This window comes from Dermacentor albipictus, chromosome 1 (assembly GCF_038994185.2).
Source record: "Dermacentor albipictus isolate Rhodes 1998 colony chromosome 1, USDA_Dalb.pri_finalv2, whole genome shotgun sequence".
Taxonomy (NCBI): Eukaryota; Metazoa; Arthropoda; class Arachnida; order Ixodida; family Ixodidae; genus Dermacentor; species Dermacentor albipictus.
This window is the reverse complement of record NC_091821.1, coordinates 438838414-438863185: the sequence shown is the minus strand read 5'-3', so window position 1 is coordinate 438863185 and position 24772 is coordinate 438838414. Positions and strand designations below refer to the sequence as shown.

The following is a 24772-nucleotide window of genomic DNA, read 5'->3' as shown; positions in this document are numbered from 1 at the left end:
TTTGCGTGTTTTAATGGTTTTGCTACTTTAAAGAGACAAAATATGTACGGTAGGCTGTCGAAAAATGTTGTTACTCTCCAGCTCAGCAGCGTCTGGCCGCCACCCATGCCGCCGCCACTCTGCTCGTCGGCCATAGAACGTCTAATCGCTTCCTCCGATTATTACGCCTTGCTCGTAATGCAAAGTACGCAGCAACTAATCGCTTCACCTGCTGCAACTTAGCGTCGTCATGTCAGCCATTTTGTTTGTTTTCAATTTATCGGCTACTCAGGTGGCTAAGCCTTGTTTTGGCTTATAGCGGCCACATAGTCTGAAATAGAATAACTTTTTTTATAGGCATTACTAAAATATTTTTTTTTTTCAGTGAAGTGACGTCCCACAAATATGTTTAAATATACGGATTGCTTATGCAAGCACTTTATACCTACCATGTTCTACTTTAGTTGCTACATTTTTTTTCGGAATGATCGCCATTGATATCGCCACCGAATGACATTAATTTTTCGAGTGTAGAACCTCCGCGGGCAAATGACATTCGTTGCACCGAATGCCATTCGATTCGAATGACATTAAAACTCCCAGTGTGACAGGGGTATTAGACTGGCAAGAAATGCTGAACGAATGGTTCGAGACGTGAAATGTGAACACACTCTGAACCACAGCAACGACAGTCAGAAGGCACTTAAATGGAAGTGACACAGCAGTTCTCAGGGGAGGTTTGTTCTGCAATGATCTGCATACTAGAAAACGCGAGAGGAACTTCTCACACCAGCCCGGGGTACGAAAGGTGTCCAGAGCAACACCTCATCTCCGGGACGCAAGGAAAGGTCACAGTGACAACTCTCGTAATGCTGCTTGAGGTCTTGTTAGCTGGCTTCCGTATCGAGTCAAGCACGTTGTCGACATTTATCAAGTCTGGAGATGAAATGTTAGTACACAGAGGCCAAGGAGCTAGTAGGGACATTAAAGAAAGAGGCACCGAGCATAAATGTAGGTAGAAAAGGGAGTACTCAGTAGTTCATTGAACAGCAGCGTTATGAGCAAATGTTACAGATTTATGAATTGTGTCCCAGTCGTCGTCTGGTCCGATATACATGGACATCATATCAGCTAATGTACGGTGAAATTGCTCTGTCAAGCCATTTATTTGTGGGTGGTAAGCTGACATCCTCTTATGAACTGTACGACAGGTTTCGAGTACTTCGAGGATAGTCGACAAAAACGTTTTGGCTCACTCAACAGGACACGAGGTGCTCCATGGCTTAACATGATGGCTTCCAGAAAGAAGGTGATGACGTCTGACGCAGAGCCAGAGCATAGAGGAGTGTCTCTGCGTAGCACGTAAGGTGATCAAAAGCAGTCACAATCCATCAATGTACTGTCGGCGCGATAGGAAGAGGTCCGAAAAGGTCTATTTCCGCGATGTCAAATGGTGTCTCTGGACACGTAATGGGTTGCAGCAGGCCAGTAGGAGGCGTTGTTGGTCAGTTCCACAGTTGGAAAAGTGCACAAGAAGCAACATATTTAGCCACAAATGTAGAAAGGCAAGGCAAGATGAAACAGCTCTTGATCCGGTTTAAGTTTTGTGAAAACCTAAGTGGCCAGCAGGGGGGTCATTGTGAAAGGCTTCGAAAACCTGTGTACGCATCGAACAAGAAAAAGCCGGAACCCAACGGTGTCCATCTGAAGGGTAAATGTAACAGTGCAGCACATGGTTCTCGAGCTTAAACAGTTTCAGTTGGTGGACACACACAGACACACAGATGTGCCTTTCTGTTGTCCTTGTTCAGCTTGCGCTACAACCAAATAAGATATGCCATACCAACAAGCCCCTATAGCTACCATCATCGACTTCAGTTGGTGGCAAAACCTGGCATTAGGCGGATGTGAAGTTCCGCATAGACATTATATAACTCAGCAGCAGTATGGATCAGCACGTTGATAAGAGGCGAACTCAATGTAGCGGTTGGAGGGCAGCGTGCTGATAGGCATTAGTAGTGACAACACCAGTGAAGATGTAGTCTTATGGCCCCGTGAAGTGTAATGCAGACATGCTCACGGATGATAGGAGCAGGGGGCAGTGAGAGAGAGCCTCGGCATCTTGATGTTTCTTGCCGGGCTTGTAGGTCACATCAAAATCAAATTCTTGCAACTGCAGAAGCCAGTGCCCAAGGTGACCAGACAAATTTTTCAGCGACGACAACCAGCATAGCATACGATGGTTAACTATGGTGAAGTGGCATCTATAAATGTATAGCCGGAATTTTTGTAAGGCCCAAACTACAGCAAGATATTTCTGCTCTGTTATCAAGCAGTTCTGTTCTACAGCAATTAGTGCGCAACTGGCATATGGAACAACTCTCCCTCGTGAAGAGTTGTCACACTGAAGGAGGGCAGCACCGATACCGTGACCACTAGCATCAATGAGTAAAAGGGTAAGCATGCTGTCATCAAAATGGCAGAGAACTGGGGTGCTATTTTGTAGGAATGCCTTTCTTTATGCCAATGCCTTCTCGCCCGGCGTCACCGATTTTGGAAATGGTGGCCGCGTATGCACGACGCTTTTTGGATAGTCAAACAGGATTGGATGTTAAGGCATGCTTCAGGGCTTGGAAAGCAGACTCAGTTATCAGTACAAGTGAAAGGAGTGCCCAAGGCCAACAGCTAGTGCAGTGGCAACACTGTGCTTGCAAAGTGCCAAATAAAGCGCCAGAAATAGGACGCAAGGCGAAGAAAACTCTGTGGTTCTGACGTTCTTGGCGAGGAAACCAAAGCACAGCAGCAATCTCATCTGGGTCTGGTCGGATGCCATCCTTGCCGACCAAGTGGCCCAGTACTTTGATTTCTTGCTGGCAAATCGGCACTCTTTAGTGCTCGGCTGAAGACCAGCGTTAGAAATGCAGGTCAAAGCATCGTCCAAATGCTGATGGTGCTGGCGAGAAGTGGAAAAAAAATTATGCGGATCCCACGCACAGTGGGAATCAATGTAAGCGAAGCTTTATGTGCTGGTTGCTTTGATTGAGGATAATTAGCGGTGATGTTGACCGCGAAAGCTTTATTTCTTCAATGTTTAGTGTGACACGAGAGCGGTGAGTTGACGTTAAATGTTACCTTGCGTGCGCCACTGCTGTTTGCCTGCACAGTACACAGAACACACAGGGAGGGATGTTTCTTGAGGCGTTGTTGTGCGTCATATTTCATAATCTCCGAGAGGTTTGAACATTATCATTGCCTCACATGGCACATCACCTCGTGGCAGGAGTGTTACACTTGAATTTGGTCAGGGGGCTGTATGTGCCAAACACTATCAAATTATGAGGCATGCCGTAGTGCCAGACTCCGGATATATTTTGATGCCTTGAAGCTTTTTAACATGCACCTAAGTATACTAGCGTGTTATCTATTCTGTTCCTCAATATGTGGATGCCGCAATTAGGATTGAACCCGCAACCTTGAGCAATGCCATAGTCACAAAGCTACCGCAGCAGGTACAAAAGTGTTGATATGACGTGGGACCACTTCCGTAGTGTCGCCTGGACGCTGCACTGCGGTTAAATTACTGTGGCTCTGCTTCTGCATGCCCTGCGTAAGTTGTCCGCTTCACATATTTGCATGGTGCCCGTTTTTTAGAAATAGTGGACACGTACTGTACCGTACCTTGAGCTTAAGCTTATCCAAGTTTCCCTGCAACTGCTGTTGTATAGCAGTAGGGTTTCCTAGCCTTCTCACGTCACCTTCCTCCCCGTCCCCATCTCCTGTATGGGAACTGCCTCTTCTCCCTTCTCTCTACAGTTCTACGTACCTTCTAGACTCGCACGTTAGTAGAAAGGTAAGTGCTGCAATTTCTTCAATGCTTTTGACGGGGGTCACAGATAATGACAGCTGTCAAAAGGCTAATGGGCGACGCCCAGGGAGCTCCAGAGGGCAATGTGCACTTTCGACGCGGTGGGGTCCAAACAGGTTTCTCACGTTGCCTTTCCTCTCTGCCTCGCTCCTGTCATGTGGACACATGCTCTGAACCCCCTGACACAGTGTGCCAGACAACAGCGCAAACAGCACCAGTAGCAGCAGTGGGAAAGTCAGAGGCAAAAAAATCTTCGATTTAAAATAATGACATTGTCATGATGAGACCAATAGGTTTTTCCCTTCAGGCCATGCAGAACTGTGTCTATCACACCTTCAAAGGTTGCAGGAGCATTACACAACCCAAAGTCATGACGTTGAATTCGTACAGTCCGTCTGGTACAGCAAAGGTGGTTTTCTTGTATGCTTCATGCATAGGTATTTGCAAATAACCCGATAGGAGATCGAGACTTAAGAAATAGAGGGAGTCAAGCGCATCGTCGATGCTTGGCATCGGGTACCCGTCTTTACGTGTGATCTTATCAAGTGCTCTAAATCAACACAAAATCATACAGAACTGTCCGTCTTCTGGACTAGCACAATAGGCGACAACTGATAGCTTGATGACAGCCAGATAATGTCGCATTAAAGCATGTCGGTGACGTTTCCCTCCATTATTATCTGTCCCGTGGACGAAACGCGGTATGGGCGGTGGTCTACAATGAAGCTGCCATCAGTTTCGATGCTATGCACTACAACGGAAGTGCAGCAGAGAAGCTTTGAGTGGACGTCAAATAAAGATCTGGGTTTTTTAAGCAGCACTAAAGGTCTTTCTGTGCAACAGTAAAATCAACATTTTATCATGGCTGTTAAAGCAGCAGTAGCATCATCAGGAGGTGAACGCAAAGGTCATCGTGTTGCCATATGAAGGGGAATAAGTGCAATAGGTTCGGTGTTTATTTAGCAAGTATGAGCGGTGCCTTGGAGCATCGCGATTGGCGAAAAGTTGGATTAAATCGCATGACTATCGCACTTCTGTTGTGAAATCTCGCCAGGCTAGGAGCGATGGTGAGCACACTAGAGATGTGGTGACCAAGTGGTACAGGGAACAGATCACCATTAATGATAACAGATGTCTATGCTAGAATATCTTCATGGCCAGGGAGTCAGACAATCGGCAGCTGTGACTAAATGCAGGGTGTGTGCATCAAGTTCAGATGAACATTCAGTGCTTGCTGTAGAAACTCCCGCACCTCCACCACTTTTGAAACGATGGTTGGGCTGCAAGTCTCCCTTTTATTTCAGCAAGTGAGCCACCCACTATTATGGCCTCGAGTGGTGATGATGAGTATGTACAGATGAGGAAGATGAAATGAACACGCAGCACTCGCAATTTATTGTAATGTTCCTAACAGCGCAACACAAGACATGGACAAACGGAAGGAAAAAAAACAACACGGCACTACGATCGGCTTAAACTTGTGTTGCGCTGTTACAAACCTTACAATGAATCCTAACCAACTGGTCCAACTTACAGTCTTGATGCTCACAATCTATACACGGTGTTTTAGCTAACGTTTTCAAAAATTTCTAGAAATTGTCAGTGGCAGATAGCACAGTTCTAGTCCATGGGCTGGTCTACTCGAAGAGGCGGACATTAATTGAACAAGAAATTGAAATGCATAATCGACTAAATAATGAAAATTCACTCATTAAGTTTTTGCTGATTGCCTTATGGCACATATTGAAATTTACAAATTCTAGCGGTTGAGACTGCAAGGCACATCCACTTGAAAACAATTGTGTGGATGACACCATTTTACAAGATATGTGCCGTCAAACTGGCGGTAAAAATGCAATGTTGTTCCAGTTACTTCCTTAACAAAACATCGTTTTATACATTTGAGCACAAAGGTAACAGGAATGCCAAGGTATTTCTCTGCAAAGTTCTGGAGTAAATATCTCAAAACTGGTGTCATCCTGACCATTCATTCCAAGTGGACCTGCCTTGCAAACCCCCCAGCTACAACTTGTAAATTGCTATATGTGCCATAAGGTAATGAGTTTTATTTATTTATTTAAAATACCTTACAGGCCCTACGGCAGCATTGTGTAAGGAGGGTTACAAAATCAAGGCATAAAATTGAAAAAAGAACTTAATTAGTAATTTTTTTTTTATCAATTATACATTTCAATTTTTTGTGCAAGCAATGTCCACCTCTTCAAGTAGGACAGCTGATGGACTAGAATTGTGCTATCTGCTACAGGCAATTTTGAAAAAATTCAAAAGTGTTCGCTGAAACACCCAGTATATATAGTTATATCATAAGAAGCCAACAAACAAGGTCACTAAGGACAATATATGGGAAATTACTTGTTCTTACAAACGGAATTAGAGAAATGACGAATCGATGGAAATCAAAATGGATAAAAGAAATACAATTGGCCACAGGATCCCACGTCATCCCATTACATTTGTGATACTTATGTTCTCTCTACCACATAGAACCTAATAAGAGGACGAAATTCTGTAGTATTGCCACAAAATTATGTAAGCAGCACCAGATTTGTCCTTCAGCCAGTACTGAGCAGTATCAATATGTATATCTCCAGATACCATCTTCGAAAATACTCTTTGAGCATGTCGTATCTGTATCGTAACACATTCGGCAAGACAGGTACCAGTAACTGTACTTTCAACACATCTCGCTGCAAACTGTCGTGTATCTTAAGATACTTAAGGTACAAGACACTCGCAGCAAAATCCACAAAGACAGCTAGAGTCACTTAAGAAAGCAATTGACAGAAGCTAAAGCTTATTCTATGAGACAACACAACACTTCAATGCTAACTATACTTTTTACATAACCAAGCATGAATGAGGAGGTCGGATGCTGAGTGGCACTAGCATAAACAATCAAATAAATACAACTTGTTAATGGCAGGTGTTGCTGGTAGTATCTAATGTTCCGGTAACTTTACTTGCAACTCATCTGAGCTAGCGCTTCAAAACTCCTTTGACGTGTTGGCTACCTCGCAGTGCCCCGAACAGACCACACAGCTGAGTCAGCAGTTTCACATGCACACTACCACTGCTGCCCCTTGTCGCACTCTGATAATGCAGCCAGCTCTTGATTAGGAGCTGGTTGCACCAGATTTGTCCTGGAGCCGGGGCTGGGCAGTATCAAAGATGCATGTACTTCCAGATACCATCTTAAGATACTCTTTGGGTGTCTTGTATCTGTATCATGGTACATTCGGCAGGACAGATGCCAGTATCTGTATTTTCAATGTCTTACAAACTATTGTGTATCTTATGATATATAAGATACAAGATACAGTTATCCAGGTAAAACACAGGGAAGGTGGGGAGTGGAAATTCAAGACGATCAGCAAAACGAAAACAAGGTAAAAGCGGGAGCCAACGTTTCGACAAGTGGACTTGTCTTTTTCAAGGCAACAGTCACAGTGATAGCACTTATAGTCATTATAACACTTATAGTTGTTAGGTAGAATGTTGCAACTGCAGAAGGGAAGTCAAGCCAGTGCTCATACCATACCCTTTCGCCAGAAAGTTCGCGCTTCATACCATATTCAAGAAATACGCTTTGAACATGTGTCATGAAATGCAATGTCTGTTCCAACAGTTCCACACACATTTTGCAGAGTGCAGAAACATCCTAATCTAGAACTGCAATGCACATAACTTCAGATTTAGAACACTTTACACTTTAGAAGTGTTGACCCACTCGCTACTATGTATACCTGCACAGATGTTCCATAATGGAATTCAAAGCTGCAAAAGTGTGCACCAAGCAAGAAAGCAACGTTTTGGTGTACTTATTCTGCTAGCCACTGTCCCATATCTGCCTTTGTGCTGGCTTGCTGTTCGAAGTCAGTTGACCTAAAAAACACTATGTGCCAGTTTATTCTACAACAGCTCGACAAAACTTGGTTAGCAGTTGTTCATCAGGAATGAATTGGATAACAAGACAGAACAATGTCGCTGCTATCACAATTAGCAAGCAGCATGAGAAGGTGTTTACAAAGGAACTCGGACCCTATCATTTTGCTCTACTGTATTAGTCCAGCTGTTTTGCACCACTTCAAATGCAGGTTCATTTACTCTTTTCCATCTGTCTTTCAAACTCGCAGCCTTCAACAGGGTAACTACCTCCTTATTAACTTCTATATGTGTACTTTCACAGAATAAAACATTCTGAATAGTCTGCGCGATATTTCCGCAAGCAGCAGACAAATAGTCCTTGGCAAATTCTTCCTTATAATGCTGCGTTCAAATGCCATTAAATGGGTTCCGACAGTATTGCTCAGGGCTTTGAAGTGTCCCGACTTCTCTCTTTTTGATTTCATTCTATGCTGTTCGTTATAGTCCCGCAGCTGGTTTCCCCTCCATCACCCCTATCTATTATGCTTTTCCCCAACCTCGGTTTAACACCCTTCCCTTTGCTGCTGTCCACACGTCCGTGAGCTTAATGTTTACTGGTTAGTCCTGCGATGCATTTTCACATTTTCTGCTCTGCAAGTTTCTCAAAATTTGTGAACATTATCACAATGCCCTCTCACGAGAATGCGAAAGACAGGTTTGTTGTACCATGCAACTGACTTCCGACACGTACCGCATCGTTCGCAAGCATATTTTCTGGAAGTTTCTACCAAAGAATTGATTGCGGCTAATGACAGTTTGCATGCTCTCTGAAATGGAACATTATCTGCTGTTACATGATCTACCACTTCACATAATGGTTACAAAATGAAATCAAGGTGCGCATTTTGCCAGGCCACCCACAGCAGCGCGTACGTGCTCAAGTCGAGCCTTAACATTCACTTAAAGTTACACGCACTTAATCACTGGTACAAACTCACCATGTGTCATGATGACAAAATAATGATGATATGGGCACTTCATCTGACATGGGATTGTCCATTCCTTTTTATTTTCTGGTGTTTCTATGTCTCAAGTACCTAGACACCTTACGATACATTTGCTGTTTACTCTCACATAGAAACGAAACATACATGGCATGGCATATTGTTTATATGTACGCAGAATGTGCGTAACCAAGATTACACACTGAAGCTTAGTGCAGGAGAATTAAGGACATGTACAAATGCACATGTAGCAAAATAACACTAACTTTATGATTGGAACACAAAGCAGCACGTCATACTGAGTGTAAAGACAAAATAGAAAAATCGCTGAGTGCACAGCATATCAGTGATGATTTCATGCAAGTTTGGCCAGCCCCATGAACTTTTGCAAAATATCAATACATGTACTTGATTAGAATGCTTTAAAAAATTCTTGCATGTTACTAGTGGAAATTTGAAATCAATGAGGTCTGCAGGCAGAAGATATGAAATTTGCAAGCAAACACCTGAAAACTTGCAACGGCTCCTTAGTGGAGCTATAATCAGGAATTAACTAATGTATCGAAGTGTCTCAAGGTACAAATGGCAAATACCATATCGGGTACAATTAAACTACTAGTATCTGTATCATTATATACTTGCAAAGTATCTTTGCCTAGCCCTGCCAATATAGAACCATGGCCTGTGTGTATTTAAATGTACACTGGCTGCAGGCTATAGCTATCCGACAAGCTGGTAACCAATCTCAATTACAGCTCAAGTCAAGAAATCAACATACAGTAAAACCTCGTTAAACCGTACCCGCTTAAGCAGTAGTTTCGTTTTAAACGTAGTAAAGTCAAATCCCCGACTCAGCGGCCATTGAACATAATGTGTTTTGTATCCGCATAAACCGTACCAGCTTATTGCGTACGCATCGGTTAAAACGTAGCGTTTCAACTTTTCGTCGCACAAACACCGCGGTGAGCCGTCTCCATCGGGCAGCCCGGCAGAACAACAAGCCTCAGAGATCGGAACGGCCTCCAAGCGCCCTGTGCGTTTGTGCAAAGCCACATCAACATCATTTTGACGCCGTGCTTTTTCTATGGCCGTGCCAGAGAGCGTTATGGTGTCACGCAAGCAAGGACTCGTGTCGTTTTGAAGCTTGGATAAAAAAGACGCCGAGTGCTCAGCATAGAAGAAAAATTTGACATCGCCCGTGCTGTCAAACGTGACACAAAGAAGTCTGCGCTGGCACGCAACAGGGATCTGCTGCTGGCTACAGTGTGTGGCATTTGGAATGCTAAGAAGTTGCGGCAGCGCTGCTGCGACCGCGAAGACATGCCGGCTACGAGGTTCGACTTTTCGCCATCGTTGCCTGTGTTGTTGCCGAAGTGTCGACTAGCAACAGTGATGAGGACGACACGGAAAGCGGCAGCACGGGCGATTCAAGCCCGACAGTGGCACAAGTTGCGCGTTACGTCAGCCTCATGAATGCAATCGTTGCGACGAGAACAGGGGCGCGATAACATAATTCTATTCCAAATGAAAAGTATTCTAAACTACGGCATCCAGCAATGAAAAAGGCGCCCCCAGGACTTCTGCAGCACTACTGCACACATGGAATATGTTAACGCCAACGAGGAATCTGCCATGCGAGTGTTTGCCGAGAAGAGGGGGCTGGCTGAAAAGTTGGCAAGCAGCTTCAGTAAGTTTGAGGCCGCTGTCGTCGTCGTGCTAGGCCGCCGCAGCATCAAACGAAAATAACACTTTTGTCGCGCGAAGTGAAGAAATACTGCATGTTGTTTTCCCCTTTCATCGCACTCTCTCCGAGTTACGAATTCGACAGGTAAGTGGGTGACCTCATGCTATTCGGTTAAACAGTACTACCATTTAGTACGTACTTTTTCCGAGCTCTGGCAAACTACGGTTTAACGAGGTTTCACTGTACAGGATTAACACACAGGAAGGTGCACAATGACACGCTGCTAAAGTGAATGAAATCATGCCTACATAGAGCTAATGCATGTGTACAACGAAGCACGGGACTATTTTCTTGAATTCATATTTGTTATTTCTCAGAGTACTCTTGCTTTCTTGGTTAAATTGGTTACCAAATACAATGTGGTGCTGTTACGCTCTATTATTCTTCTAACTACCTAGTGCCTACCACTCTTTCTTGCATAAAATTTAAGTATTTCAGCTGAAAACATGTCAAAAGGTTTGTTTTTTTACTCTGTGTTGTTTCAAATCCATGCACAGCATAATCAACAGATGCAGACAGTCCCCTTGACCAAACGTTGGGGCCCAGGTTGAGCTGAGGCTTCCCTTGTTAGTCCACTGCCTAAAAACCTTTTGTCTTGTTCGGAAGTACGGAGAAAATTGTCACTGCGCTTGTACCATAGTACAAGCACACACGCAGCAATTTCTTTTCTTCTCTATGTGTTCATTGCAAATAACCTCAAGCAGCACGCGACTTTCAGCAAGATTTAAATGCAGTTGCTGCTGACTATTGAAACTGTCTTCCCCCCCCCCCCCCCTCTTTTCTTTTTTTTTTTCAGGGAAGCAGTTGGAGCAACTATAGAAACACCCAGAAACATTATAGGCATGTTTTGACAGTGTCCTGCAAAACTACATTTACCTAACTAATATTACGACGAAATGGGAGTGAGGGACTTTAGGGGTAATGTGCAGGCAAGCTTTGAAATGTGTGGGTTAATCAGGAGCTAAATGAACTTGTTAAACCCCCACTTTCTGCCTGTTTTGGGCATTTCATGAAATACAAAGCTTCCCCAATGAGGGTTGTTGTTGCCACCCATGAAAGATAGTAGCAATTTAATATTTAGAGCGTACGGGGGCCACATTGTGGGCAACCCTTTGCAAAAAAATTCCTTAAAGGTCCCCTGGCATCAGGCCCCGTTGCAAATTTCGGTTATAAGCTGGAACTTGTAAAAAGCCGCATGAGGTGTGTCCAACTGAAATAATTCTTTCAATCGCTTCATTATTGGAGAGAGAGAACAAATTAACTGTCCTGTTACCATGCTGCCAGGAGGCAAGCTCACTGCCAATATAGACACTCCATTTACCTTGACTAGCATCTGCAAGTGGCACCCCTTGCTTGCCTTCTCCCATATTGGAGCTGAGGGTATGGTCAAGTGTCGAGCACCACCTCTTTTCTTTGTCTCCTTTTTTTTTCTCCTTTCTTTCTTCCTGCGCGGTTCATTTACAGAGGCAGTGTTGCGCCTTACGCATTGGATTATTAACTAAAGCCATTTGACATAGTGAGCGATTTAGCTAGCCCCACGTTTTACATGGCCGTTTTATTTGTGCATATTACCTTGACTCGCTGGCAGGGAGCAGAGCTTCTTCGAGAGGGCGGGTGCACACAGTTTGGTTTGAATTTCAGCTATTCTCGCAACGCACCAGCACTGTAATACTTTGCAGATACAAGTGCAAATTACTGTTACTGTCCAATGTTTCCCACAGTCCTACGAGCAGCGATGTGTGGGGAAGTTAAATGTCCCTGGAATAATTATGAGCTTTGGAAACAATTATTGAACACTTGTTTTTTTGCTTATTTTTGCGCATTACACAAGGTTCTTAGCAGGTTTTCAGTTCAAATGAAGTACCTTGTTTGTATTAGGTGAAAATAAGGGGCAGGTTACAGGTGATGTGTAAGTGAATTGTGTGGCGACTTTTGTACTACAATGCGTATGCAAGCACTCTGGAGCGTTAAGCGGGTGCTTTCAGAATGACACAGAATCTAGCCCTCTGTATGGTCAAGAACTGTAGCTGCTACCAAGATTAAATTGAGCAAAAATGGGCCAAACATAAGGCTAATATGCGTACGAAGATAAATCCGTGTGGATAAATTGCAGCCTTTCTAAAAAATTCCATCAGAAAGTGCTAAAATGTATTATATGATCCCTGTCCTCTATTTTTCCAGTGGCCCGAGAGGACTCTGCATGACACAGATCAAATATGAAACGAATAGTGCCAGAAGCCAATTGAATTAAATATTGAATGCTCCTCAAATAATAAACACCCATTTTCATCATTATTGAAAACAATGTTGACATCCCAGAATTCTTAACGTTAGGAAGCATGTGTCATTACATTGCATGTTATGAAGTGTTACTTATTAACAACCCTATGGAGCACTATGAATGAATAAGCACTTTGTTCGCATAGGCAGAACTCTCCACAATTGCGGGCGATTGCTGTATAACTGGTTAAAACTGGCTCCCTAAGCGACATAGCCTACTCCACTTCGTAAGTTTTCAGGTTTTAGGCCTGTATTGTCCACACAGGGATTAAATTTATTATACTTTTGCTACAGGTTTATATTTTATTGTGCATAGTTGATGCTTTTAAACATAAAAGAATATCCATATCTATGAATAGTGGTTATTCAGTTCGAATACCAATTTGAATAGGACTTTATTCAATTTGTTATTTCAAATATTTGTAGACCCCAAATAATTGCCAAGCCCTCACAATCTGACAATTTTCATGCTTTACACAAATTTTGGAATAGGCTCCCTAGCATCCTCAGGAAACTAAACGAGTGCATTGTTTATATTTGGTGAAAGTAAAGGAGCAGGGTCTGGGTGATATGTTGAGAAAGTTTAAAATAGGTGGTGTTAGACACAGACCATTCACTAGCGTTGATCAAGGTCTCTGAATGTAGCCACTTGGTGTCACATTTTAATTGTGGTGCGCAAGTGTGCGTCGACCATGCTATCGGACCTATCAGACAGGTTGACTATCCCGGCCTCTTGCGCCACACGTGGAGCTTTTGACTCCCCCCTGCACGACGCTTCCCGAAAGTGCAACTGGAATCCGGAACGGTTTGAGGTAGTTTACCCTAGTGCCGGGAAATGCTGCTTGCAGCACTGGAATGTAATTCAAGATGACCAGTCCCCTCTAGCAGAGCGCCTTCTAGGCGAGGAGGCAACGCCACAAAGAGGCAGCCATCAGAGAAAAGAGCTCATGGAGCCAAACATGATGCCACTTGCATGTTTCCTATGACTGGATGAACGTGACACCTGTATGGGCTCGACGATTGGTGGAAATGATACCTGCACGAGCTAAACAAATGGCTGAAAATGATGCGACTCTGTCGGACTGAAGGGGTTATAAGCCAGAGAACCAGCAGGAAGAGAGAGATGTTGTTCCTGCCACGGGCCGCAGTGTGGATTTGCTGCCAGCCGTCAAGGACGTTTTGCTGTCATTTTGCTTTGTTCCATTCTTGTACATATTGTAATTAAAACTTCATTTCTCGAAGTCCCCCTTTACGTCAGCCAACTCCCGAACTCAACAGCAAGATCAAATAGCGGGTAAATTACGATCATTGCAGTAATGCATAAACAAGATTTCTGGAAAATTATGCGCAATTGTTACGAACAGCACAGAATTCAGCCCGCTGTCCTGGGAGGATACTGCCACCGCAATCACACTTAGTGAGATCTTTAAAAATATTATAGTTACACATTAAAAAAAATGTTCTTTCCATAAGCACTTGAAAGCACTACCAATGTCCTGAGAGAACTCTATGCAACACCAAGTTAACATTTGGTGAAAATTGGCGGAATGTCAAAGGGACACTAAAGGCAAATATTAAGTCAAGCTAGTGTGATATACGAGTGCTCGGAAATCTCTAAGGCATTAATATTATCACAAACAGAACCTTAGTAATCGAGAAATTGAGGTAAATGCAGGACATGACAAGATATTCTTCGGGAACATTCAAAAACTTGCCAGATTCAAGAACTTGTCCAACGAAGGCACTCATCTAAATTTTCACTAGTACTCAACCACTAGTTATAAAAACATCATTGTATTACATTATAGGCCGAAAGATGCCACTTGACGAGTTCTATTTCATTTTTAGAAAAAAGAAATCATTGTCCTTGCCCTTGACAATGACGCGGGCGCTCAACCGGTTTCGTTTTTGTTCGACTCTGCAATGCCCACACTTTCAAACTTCAGTAATTTTGTTATCATGTAGTGATGCACTAGTTTTGCTGGCTCGTGAAACTCGCACTAACTGCAAGTAGCAGAGAACTCCCCTTCCATGTGATGTCGCGGGATGCCCAAACGGTCCACAACACTTGACCAAAAGCAGCTAATGCATGTGTACATAGAGCTAATGCATGTGTACAACGAAGCACGGGACTATTTTCTTGAATTCATATTTGTTATTTCTCAGAGTACTCTTGCTTTCTTGGTTAAATTGGTTACCAAATACAATGTGGTGCTGTTACGCTCTATTATTCTTCTAACTACCTAGTGCCTACCACTCTTTCTTGCATAAAATTTAAGTATTTCAGCTGAAAACATGTCAAAAGGTTTGTTTTTTTACTCTGTGTTGTTTCAAATCCATGCACAGCATAATCAACAGATGCAGACAGTCCCCTTGACCAAACGTTGGGGCCCAGGTTGAGCTGAGGCTTCCCTTGTTAGTCCACTGCCTAAAAACCTTTTGTCTTGTTCGGAAGTACGGAGAAAATTGTCACTGCGCTTGTACCATAGTACAAGCACACACGCAGCAATTTCTTTTCTTCTCTATGTGTTCATTGCAAATAACCTCAAGCAGCACGCGACTTTCAGCAAGATTTAAATGCAGTTGCTGCTGACTATTGAAACTGTCTTCCCCCCCCCCTTCTTTTCTTTTTTTTTTTCAGGGAAGCAGTTGGAGCAACTATAGAAACACCCAGAAACATTATAGGCATGTTTTGACAGTGTCCTGCAAAACTACATTTACCTAACTAATATTACGACGAAATGGGAGTGTCCTTGCCCTTGACTCATTGTCCTTGCCCTTGACAATGACGCGGGCGCTCAACCGGTTTCGTTTTTGTTCGACTCTGCAATGCCCACACTTTCAAACTTCAGTAATTTTGTCATCATGTAGTGATGCACTAGTTTTGCTGGCTCGTGAAACTCGCACTAACTGCAAGTAGCAGAGAACTCCCCTTCCATGTGATGTCGCGGGATGCCCAAACGGTCCACAACACTTGACCAAAAATTGGAGGACGCTTAAGCTTCGCCTTCAAGAGTGGGACGCGACAGCGTTCCCGTCGACCCGCCAAGGGGTGTAAGACAATGCGCTACGGCGCAGGGATCACTTACGAGGCGCCCCGCATCGGACTTAGCGCCCACCTATCACGCGGTGAGCGTCGAGCAACGCAGCGTTCGCCGCGGCAACGAAACGTGCGCCTGAGCGAAAGAAACGAACCAAAGAGCTCGGTGTCTCGGAGGGGAAACGATCTACGCCATCAAACGTCGTGATCCGCACGGGCAGAGAGATAGATAGTAATCTAAACCGGGAGCACGCGAAGCGTCGTCAGGGGAGAGGGAGTCCCGCGACGCGCCTGGCAGCGGTCCCAATGCGCGCGCGGCGCGCCTCCTGTCGGGGCAGCACCGTACATTGAGAGGAGGGGGTCTTCTGTGTTTGCCGCAAGATGGCTCTGCGTGTGCGGAAAGCGCAGAAGAAATGCAGCGGAAACGCACTTCGCAACTCGTGTAATTGTGACTTCTGTACGTTACATGTTCATAATTACCGATATACACCGCAGTATAACTTTCCACGGCTCGTTTCGAAGGCAACACCGCATTCACTAGAGGCGCGTTTGCACCGCTTGGAAGCATCGAACTCGTGGCGGAGTGGTAGCGTCTCCGTCTCACACTCCGGAGACCTGGGTTCGATTCCCACCGGGCCAATCTTGGAAGTTGCTTTTTATTTATGAAGTGCCTGCCGTGATTTATCGCTCACGGTCAACGCCGCGGACGCCGACACCCGACGCCGACGACACCGGCTTTTCTGCGACACGAGCTCCTTAACGCTATCGCGTTAAAAGCAGCTGCAGCAGCGGATGCACCACTTTGTCTCAGATCTATTTCTCTATGGCTGCATGTTTGAGTTTTGTGAAAAAAACATATTTATATAGTTGTCTGTCATGCACCGTTTTACTCCCCAACGGCAGTGAATGGCGGTGATGGCATATGCAACCAGATGGGCAGCGGGAGAACTGAATTGCGGTACTCTTCAGATGCAATTTTCGCGTAAGCTAAGTATTTCCTTGGCACGAAACAAGCATTGCGAGGTTTCTGCAATGGTATTTAAGCAGTCCACGTTGACCTAGTATTTTGCTTTAGTTCCCTTTAAGTACAATGTTTAGCTTAATTTAATGTATGTGGCCTAATTATGAGCTTTACAAATAATTACTGAACCCTAATTTTATCCCTACTTTCATGTGTCATACAGAAGCCAGCAGTGTCCTGGGTGAACTAAAGTCATCTTGTTTACATTTCGTTGAAATAGAGTGCAAGTTATCAATGACATGTAGGCAGAGTTCAAAGTATGTGGGTTAATCACGGCCTTCACAGTAAACTGTTCATGTTCTGCAGAGCATTATAGGCGTTTTTTAAGAAACGGCGTAGAAATTAACTAGGTGTACTGGAGGAACTATGTGGAGCTACGGAGATACAATTTGGTAACAATGGTGAAACATTACGAGTGATTTAGCAGAATGCGTTGTTGGGCAAGTTGGTTCACTGTAATTGGAAAGATTGGATGCGCTTTTTAGGCGATCACAAGGAAGAAGACAGGACAGGCGCAAGACAGGGGTTGCGCCTGTCCTGTCTTCTTCCTTGTGATCGTCTACAAAGTGCATCCAATCTTTCCAAATTACAAATGATGTGCACATGAAGTTAAAAGATGTGCGTGGGTAAAGTACAGCCTTTGCTAAAGATTTCTTAAGTTCTTGAAATCATTATATACCGGCAACATTTTAAAGTGTGTGGCTTAGTTACAGGCAACTGAAATTGTTAATGCAACTGTTTGAAAGAAATAGCTTCACTGGAAATTGGGCTGCAAATCTCCAAAGTCGCACAAGCTTGTTCGACTCTTTTTTTTACTTTTTCTAGAAAGGATTACTTGCCAAAGAAGTATGACACTCTGCTGGTTGCCGTGTCCCTAAAGGAACACCCACTAAGGAGAAATATTACATTAAGTTCAAATTGAATATTTTTTAAACATTAAGCTTTCCGATGTTTAATCTACTTAAACCTGTGATTTCTCAATTTTCCTCGATTCTGCTCTCCAGTCTGGATCTGCTGAGTACTGCCCCTCAAGCCCTCGTTTGGCATTGGCAGACCCACATTTTTATACAAATATTGTATCTATTAATTATCATTATTACTATTATTATTACATACATGTACACTCTGGAAAAAGCACCATCCACATGCTCTGCTGATACAAAAATTGCACCATACAAGTGCCACCTGAAGTGCCACAATCTGCTGCAGGACAGGGTGCTGCTCATGAAGGGATAATACCCACTCAGGGACGTTTGTAGGCACTTATCCTACTCTGAATACCAAAACCTTGTATGCCACTGACAAATTCACTTAACAATAATAAACTTAACAGCAACTGAAGTGGCAAAACTATTTCCGTTGGCGAGAAGTCGCTACTGACAAAGGCACTTAAAAATAATAAGCATAACAGCAACTGAAGTGGCGAAACTATTTCCGTTGGTGAGAAGTCGGGCACTGCCAGGCCCTACAGCATGTGCTGGAAGCAGCACTACAACTGCTCTTCGTACGCGAGTACTGCTTTTGTTAGTGCTCCCAGCTGGTGCTCTTTGGAGTGCAAGCCACATATTTGCATGTTTCTTTCAGCAGCAGATTACTCTGTACCTTCATCCATAATATGGCTTCCAAATTTTTCTCTCACTGTGAAAGGGCCTATCGCAGCAGTCATAAGCTCTCATTTGTAGCTGTCATTGTGTGTTCATTACACTAGGTACAAGTTGAGAAACCAGTAGCAAATGGAATGAAATGGCAAGGAATGTAAAAAAATATAGTGACAAGAGGCTTTCTGCCAAGGAAATGCCCGTTCCCTTTGAGAGCACAGGGATTCACGTGTGCAAGTACTACTGATCACTGCATGTTTGTCCACTTGCAGCATACGCATAAGTCTTCACATTTGTCACAGTCCAGCCTTTTTTCCATTACTTCTTCCTTTATTTTGTCCTTGTTACGCTTTCTTCTACAGTTTTCTCTGTTACTGCTACTGGTTTAAGCACGTTGTAATCAGAACAAAATATGTAGCAGGCTGTTTATAACAATGGAGGGGGCAGATAAAGTGCATGGCAATGGGTCAGGCTCAGCGGGCTGTATGGGTGAAGATGGAGAGCTGTCTATAGACTGCAGGTCACATCTAGCCTAGGTCTGGTCTGGTGATCCAACAGTGCATTTTTGTGTAGAATTAAGTGGGCAACTGCTTTCTCACGTCCTTTTGCTTTTCCATAACATACAAGCACAAAGGGGACTTTGACATGAAGCAACACTGTAAGGCTTGCTTCTTTCCAGAGAGAATAAGCAAATGTTTGCTTAACAAAGATGTAAGTTAGTAAAATTTTTATTTGTCTAATTTGGTTATTCCTCTCTACTGACTACTGCATCTATATATGTCTCGTACTGTGCCATTATTACCATATTTGTGGTTAAATTTCTTTATTTCTGTGAGCTGATCATAGTTTTATCTATATACACATGTTCAATAGTGTGGAGTTCCCAAGCGCTTCTTTTAGGGGCTGCATGACTCATCAATCCATCCTGAGGCAGCTTTCTGGAGCCCTGCAGATTTCCTGCAGTCCTAATGCTCCTCAATGTTTCGTCACTGCCTTACGAGGGTTATGGGCAGTCAAGCCGTTAAATCGACTTTTAGCTCATATTCCTATATAGGAAATTTTCTGGAAATAAACTTGAATTGCACTGAATTAAACTTTTTTTTTCTCTCTCCTGACTTGATACTTCAGACAGTGTTCAAAATGCAATAAGTTTAGCAACCTGGCAACTCAGCTTCATGGCAAAGCCAGCCTCTGGAGGGAATAAAGTATGCGATTCTGTAAATTGGGAGAAAGCTGCTCCAGATAGCAAGGAGTGGCTCAATGGCACAGAGGTGCAACTACAGTGAGAAATTACATCTAGGAACTTCACATACTATATGCCGATCTTTTACAGTGATACATTCCATACCTGCCTGCCTGTGAAATTTCAAGTTAGTAATATTGCATGAACACCCCACCACAGGGAACACGCAAAAATTTTTAAAAGCTTGCTTTGAGCACATGTGTTTTCAGGGATACAGATGCACTTCATTAATGATGATTTACCTTTAGGTGCAGCATATGAGTAGGCACAAACTTAGCTCAGCAAATAACGACAAGTAACACGTCGTTTTTAGATCACAGTGACTTTTTCAGCGACTCTACTGTTGCTGATTTCTCCCGTTTCAGGAATATGTATGAACTCGCACGAAGCAGATGCTTGTCTCGCGTTCTTTCATCATGAGACGGGAAGGTCCGGAGGCCGACGAGGTGGCTTTATTTGCGAACCGCATTTATTTTTCGTAAAACTTCATGCAAGGTTCGTAAATTGTAAATGGAGCCTGATTTCGTATAAACTTTAAAAAAAACACTCAGGACAGTTGACAGGTATGCACTGACGTGCAGCCCAACTACACAAACACAGTTGCAGCGACACGCGCACATTTTGAATATGAATACAGATTGCCACGCACTTGTTTGAACGTTTTAACAGACAGCAGCAGGTGATCCTCTGTACACACACAAATGTGTGTAGTCCCACACAGGTGCATATTGAGGCAATGGATTAAACACTGAGGTACACTCGAGGTTGCTTATCTACTAAGCCCATGGATAGGGCTGCATTATTTTCAATAAGTTTAAGCTTCAAGATTCCATTCCATTTTTGTTCAGCACAGTGGTTTTAACTTTGTCACTTGATTTTAAGTGGAGGGAACCAAATTCCTGTTCGCACTGTGGCAGTCAAAACAAATAAAACTGAATGCTACACAAAACATTAGGCTGTTGCCATAAAATTGTAAGTCTTATTCTAAGTCTACAGACATGGTTGCACCATTTCGTTACGTTGAATTATAATCAAAACAACATGTCACTTCTCGCACTTTCAGAGCCATGCAAAATCCTTGTCCCATTAAACTTGCATCACGTTAGACTCACTTATTTACATTTTAAGATACACTGCATATTATTTTGAACTAACATTATGTTTCTTAGACCTCTCTGAAACAGCTGCAATGTAGCTTTTTTGGGAGAGGAGAAAAAGAAAGTTATCTTGTACATTCAAACTTTTCTGACAGTGACTCTTGAATGACGTAGTAGTTCTTGTCTGTGACGTAGTGTTCTTGTGTGTGTCCCGGACCAGGACGAATTTTTCTTCAACTCTGAGGCTTTTCTTTCGAGGAACCCGTAAGGGTTACCTTTTGTTGCAATTGCTACGATCGGGTGGATGTCTGACTTTCCCTTTATCACTCTTGAGTGCAAAGCTGGCATGGAGAAACTTGTAGGGTCTGTTCTGAAAGTAGTAGGACTGTTTTTTTCCTGGGCTAACGGGTGGACGAGAGGCGGTTTGCGCGCGCAGGATTGGTGAAGAGGGATATTGGGAACGCTGAAAAAAATCGGCAGCCAGCTCTCGGCTGTTGAAGAGAGCAGGTCGTTTGTACTGTGAACCCCTGTCGGAGTGCCTCGCCACGGAGAATCATGGAGCGTTGACTGGATCAGCGATACGCGATCAAATTTTGTGAAAAGCATGCTAAAATGGGCAAAGAGACTCACGACATGATTAAGGAGGCCTACGGTGATGCTGCCATGGGTAGATCAGGTGTTATTAAGTGGCACAAGCTGTTCCGAGAAGATAGGGAAAAAGTAGAAGACAATGACCGCTCCGGACACTCTTCGACCAGTAAGACCAACAAAAATGTGTCGCGAGTGAAAAATTTACTGAACAGTGATCGTAGGAATGAGTATCAGAATGATTGCTGATGACTTGAGCATTCCTCAAACCCAAGTTTTTGAGATCGTGAAATAAACTTAGCCACGAGGAAAGCGTGCACAAAGTTCGTGCCGCGAATGTTGTCAGAGGAGCAAAAGGCAAACTGGAAAGTGGTCTGCCAGGATCTTCATCATGTGAATGAGGACTTTCAACATTTTGGACAATGTAATGACCGGTGACGAGACGTGGGTGTTTGATTACGGCCCAGAGAGCGAGCGGCAGAGGTCAGAATGGCACACCCCTTCTCCAAGTCCCAAGAAAGCACGAATGAGCAAATCTAAGCAAAAGTCCATGCCCATTTGCTTTTTTTATCAATATGGAGTCATCCACGAAGAGTTCGTACCACTCGGACAAACAGATAATGCAGTTTTTTATGTGGAAGTCCTCAAAACACTGCAAAACGCATTGTTCGTGTCCACCCAGCCATCGCCAACAACTGGAGGCTGCACCATGACAACACACCGAGCCCCACAGCGTTCCGCGTAGTGGAGTATCTTGCCCAGCACAAGGTGGAAATGCTGCCTCAGCCCCTCTACAGCTTCGACTTGGCCCCGCCAGGCTTTTTTTCTATTCCCAAGAATAAAACAGGCGCTCAAGGGGAAGCATCGGGGATCGGTAGAGGTGGTTCAACAGGCCGTGACAAGGGAGCTAAAACAGCATTCCGGTCCAGGCATTCCTGGAGGCGTACGAAAACAGGAAAACTCGTTGGCAGCTGCGTGTAGATGCGGAAGGGTGCTACTTTAAAACATTGTAATCGTTAGTACTATTCTCATGAATAAAAAAATTGTTTTTAAAAAATGAGACCTACTACTTTCAGAACAGACCTGTCTACAGAACATGCTACATATTTTTAAGCATACAAAGAAAGAGTTATCGTAACAAAAGTCCAACCAAATCCAAAAATGCATGCTGTCAAACTATCCCACAGTGCTGTTGAAAATTGTCTTTGATGATTGCCTGCAAACACTGCAACAGCGTACCAGCTCTAGGGAATCTCAATTTTGTAACTGAACACACGCAATGAAGTTTCCACAGAGATCTGCAGAAAGACAAGGCATATAAGGGCACACATAAATAACATTACAAATTCACTGTGCAAGCGCTTTATAAATGGGCAGGATGTTTTCATTTCATGACATAAAAAGCCCTTTTATGCCAAGCCCCTGTAACCAAACTACCTTGACTAAATATCACTTTTAATATTAGGACAGCTTTTTGCTATTTTCAACAGCTTTGTCAGCTAATTGTCAAATTATCCTGTTCGGGCCAGTGATTGCAATCTTCTTCTGAAAAAAATGCAACTGTAAAATGGATGGATAGATACAACTTTCTTGTATGTCCGGCAAGGTTTAACGCAACCCGTGCTCAGGTCTAGGTTGAAATTTTATCACTCTAAGTACGAGGACTCATAAGGAAATGCACAAAGGGTCATTCGACCACCTTGACTTTCCACACGGTCTGGAACACCTTCATATAAGCCTTTGCTGGCAGTGAATTATCATCTGTGACTGCAGGGGTTAGCACTGCATATATTGAAGATTCTGCACCAAATTTCAAAGCTCAGTTAACACAGGTGCACCCACTAAGGCACTGACCAAGAATTATTGGAGCTACTGCACGACACCTACGTTTATTTAACCTCCTCTTAACTGCATTCATTCATGCATCTAAGTGGACATTCAAAGGAAGTTCTACTTTCATTCCCCAATGTTGTGAGTACAGTCAAGCTCGTTACTTCTGAAGCTGCCAGGACCATGGTACACTTCCTATAAACGAGAAACAAACTTCCTTTCTAGTCCTTCCCTTTTCTTCTATTCGTGTTGAACTGACCTGTAATCAGTCTCGATATGCTAGTTTGGTGTTTTCCTTAATAGTGTCCATTCTATACACCAGTCACCTGCCATTTCACAAGAGAAATGGCAAATTGACTGAGCACGGCGACGCGACGTGAGAGAACGAGTGTGGTTTCACTTCAGTTACCGGCAGGCTAAGGATTCAAATGTGTTGGTCAAGACCAGCGGTCACTTACCTTTGGCGCTCGAAGTCTGATGATGCCCTGTCGCCTTCCGACGACCTTTTCACTTTGCGCCTTGCAGAGTCCAAAAGGCCGTCGATGTCGTCGCTGCTGCTGCTGGAGATCGACGATGACCGCTTCCTTCGCCGCATGAACAGAGGGGAGACATGCCGTCAGAACGGTTGCACCGTGCAGACGCGTTAAGAAGTGAACAGTGTCGAGCTCCTACTCACAGAAAACCGTGCTGGCTTCTTACGTCCGTATGGGATACGCAACCTCTGGGCGCTTACGTTGCCATTAGCAGTTGCTCGTGTCAAATAGGAGAAAACTCGCACATTTCGACCGCGAACAATTATTATGACAACAAACGAAAGGCAAAGATGATTAGATAGCCAACATGTCCGGCGACCTTTCACTAGGCAGTCTCGCGGGTGAATCGCCCGCCGAGATAAAAAGAAAAAAAACTAATTATCCGCATTCCCAAACTAAGAAACCGCGTCAATAGGTGAAGGGCACGAAAAAGTAGTAGCAGACATAAAGAAAGGTTCTACCTTGGTTTGCGGTCGTTGAATTTAGGCACTGCTTTGCTGACGCTGTCGCGGCTCCGTCCTCTAGAGTGCGAGCGCCTTCGCGGGCGCTTGTTTTTATGCCTCGCGAGCTTTGGAGAACGACTCCTGCTTCTGCTGCGTGATCTTCCCATCATGTAAGGCACCGAACTTGCACCGCGCGATATGCGCGACAGGACTAAGGAGACTGAACAGTTACGACGTTTTCCGACGATTACCGACAACCATCCGCCTACGGGCGACGTTAAACAAATTGACAAAATGGAGAATGCCCATGGTTGGTAGCCTAGCGAACTAGCGAACGAACTAGCCGCGTGACAAAGCAGACTCAGCAGGTTGTCTTAGGATCAATATGTCATCACTGAACGCTCGTATAAGGCAATATTAGTTATATATTTTTAAAATAGTGCAGGTTTAAAAAATCTTTTAAATTTATTCACATTGCACTCAAGCCGCGAGGCGCAGCAAAAAGGCACTTAGCAAAAATGTGGCGCCAAATTTGAACAACCAATTCAGTTGCATAGTGTTGTTATGCCCTCCAAATGACACAAAGATAACATGTAAACTAAGTACAGTACAATACAAAGTA

General features: G+C 43.8%; 1 protein-coding gene across 3 annotated transcripts in view; it reads right to left on the bottom strand.

Moving 5' to 3' along the window:
* Window positions 1-24485, bottom strand: part of LOC135905118 (arginine and glutamate-rich protein 1-like) — a 46736-nt gene extending 22251 nt beyond the window's left edge. For 2 of the 3 annotated variants that reach the window (XR_010565326.2, XR_010565327.2), the window contains exons 1-2: window positions 24169-24485; window positions 23633-23758 (exon numbers count right to left, since the gene is read on the bottom strand). Coding sequence is in view for 1 of the 3 variants with exons in the window: in XM_065436109.2 (XP_065292181.1) it covers window positions 23633-23758; window positions 24169-24320 (278 nt within the window). In the remaining 2 variants the exon portion in view is untranslated. The remainder of the gene's footprint in view (window positions 1-23632; window positions 23759-24168) is intronic. The other variant, XM_065436109.2, reaches the window with a different exon arrangement.
* Window positions 24486-24772: the final 287 nt, after the last annotated feature.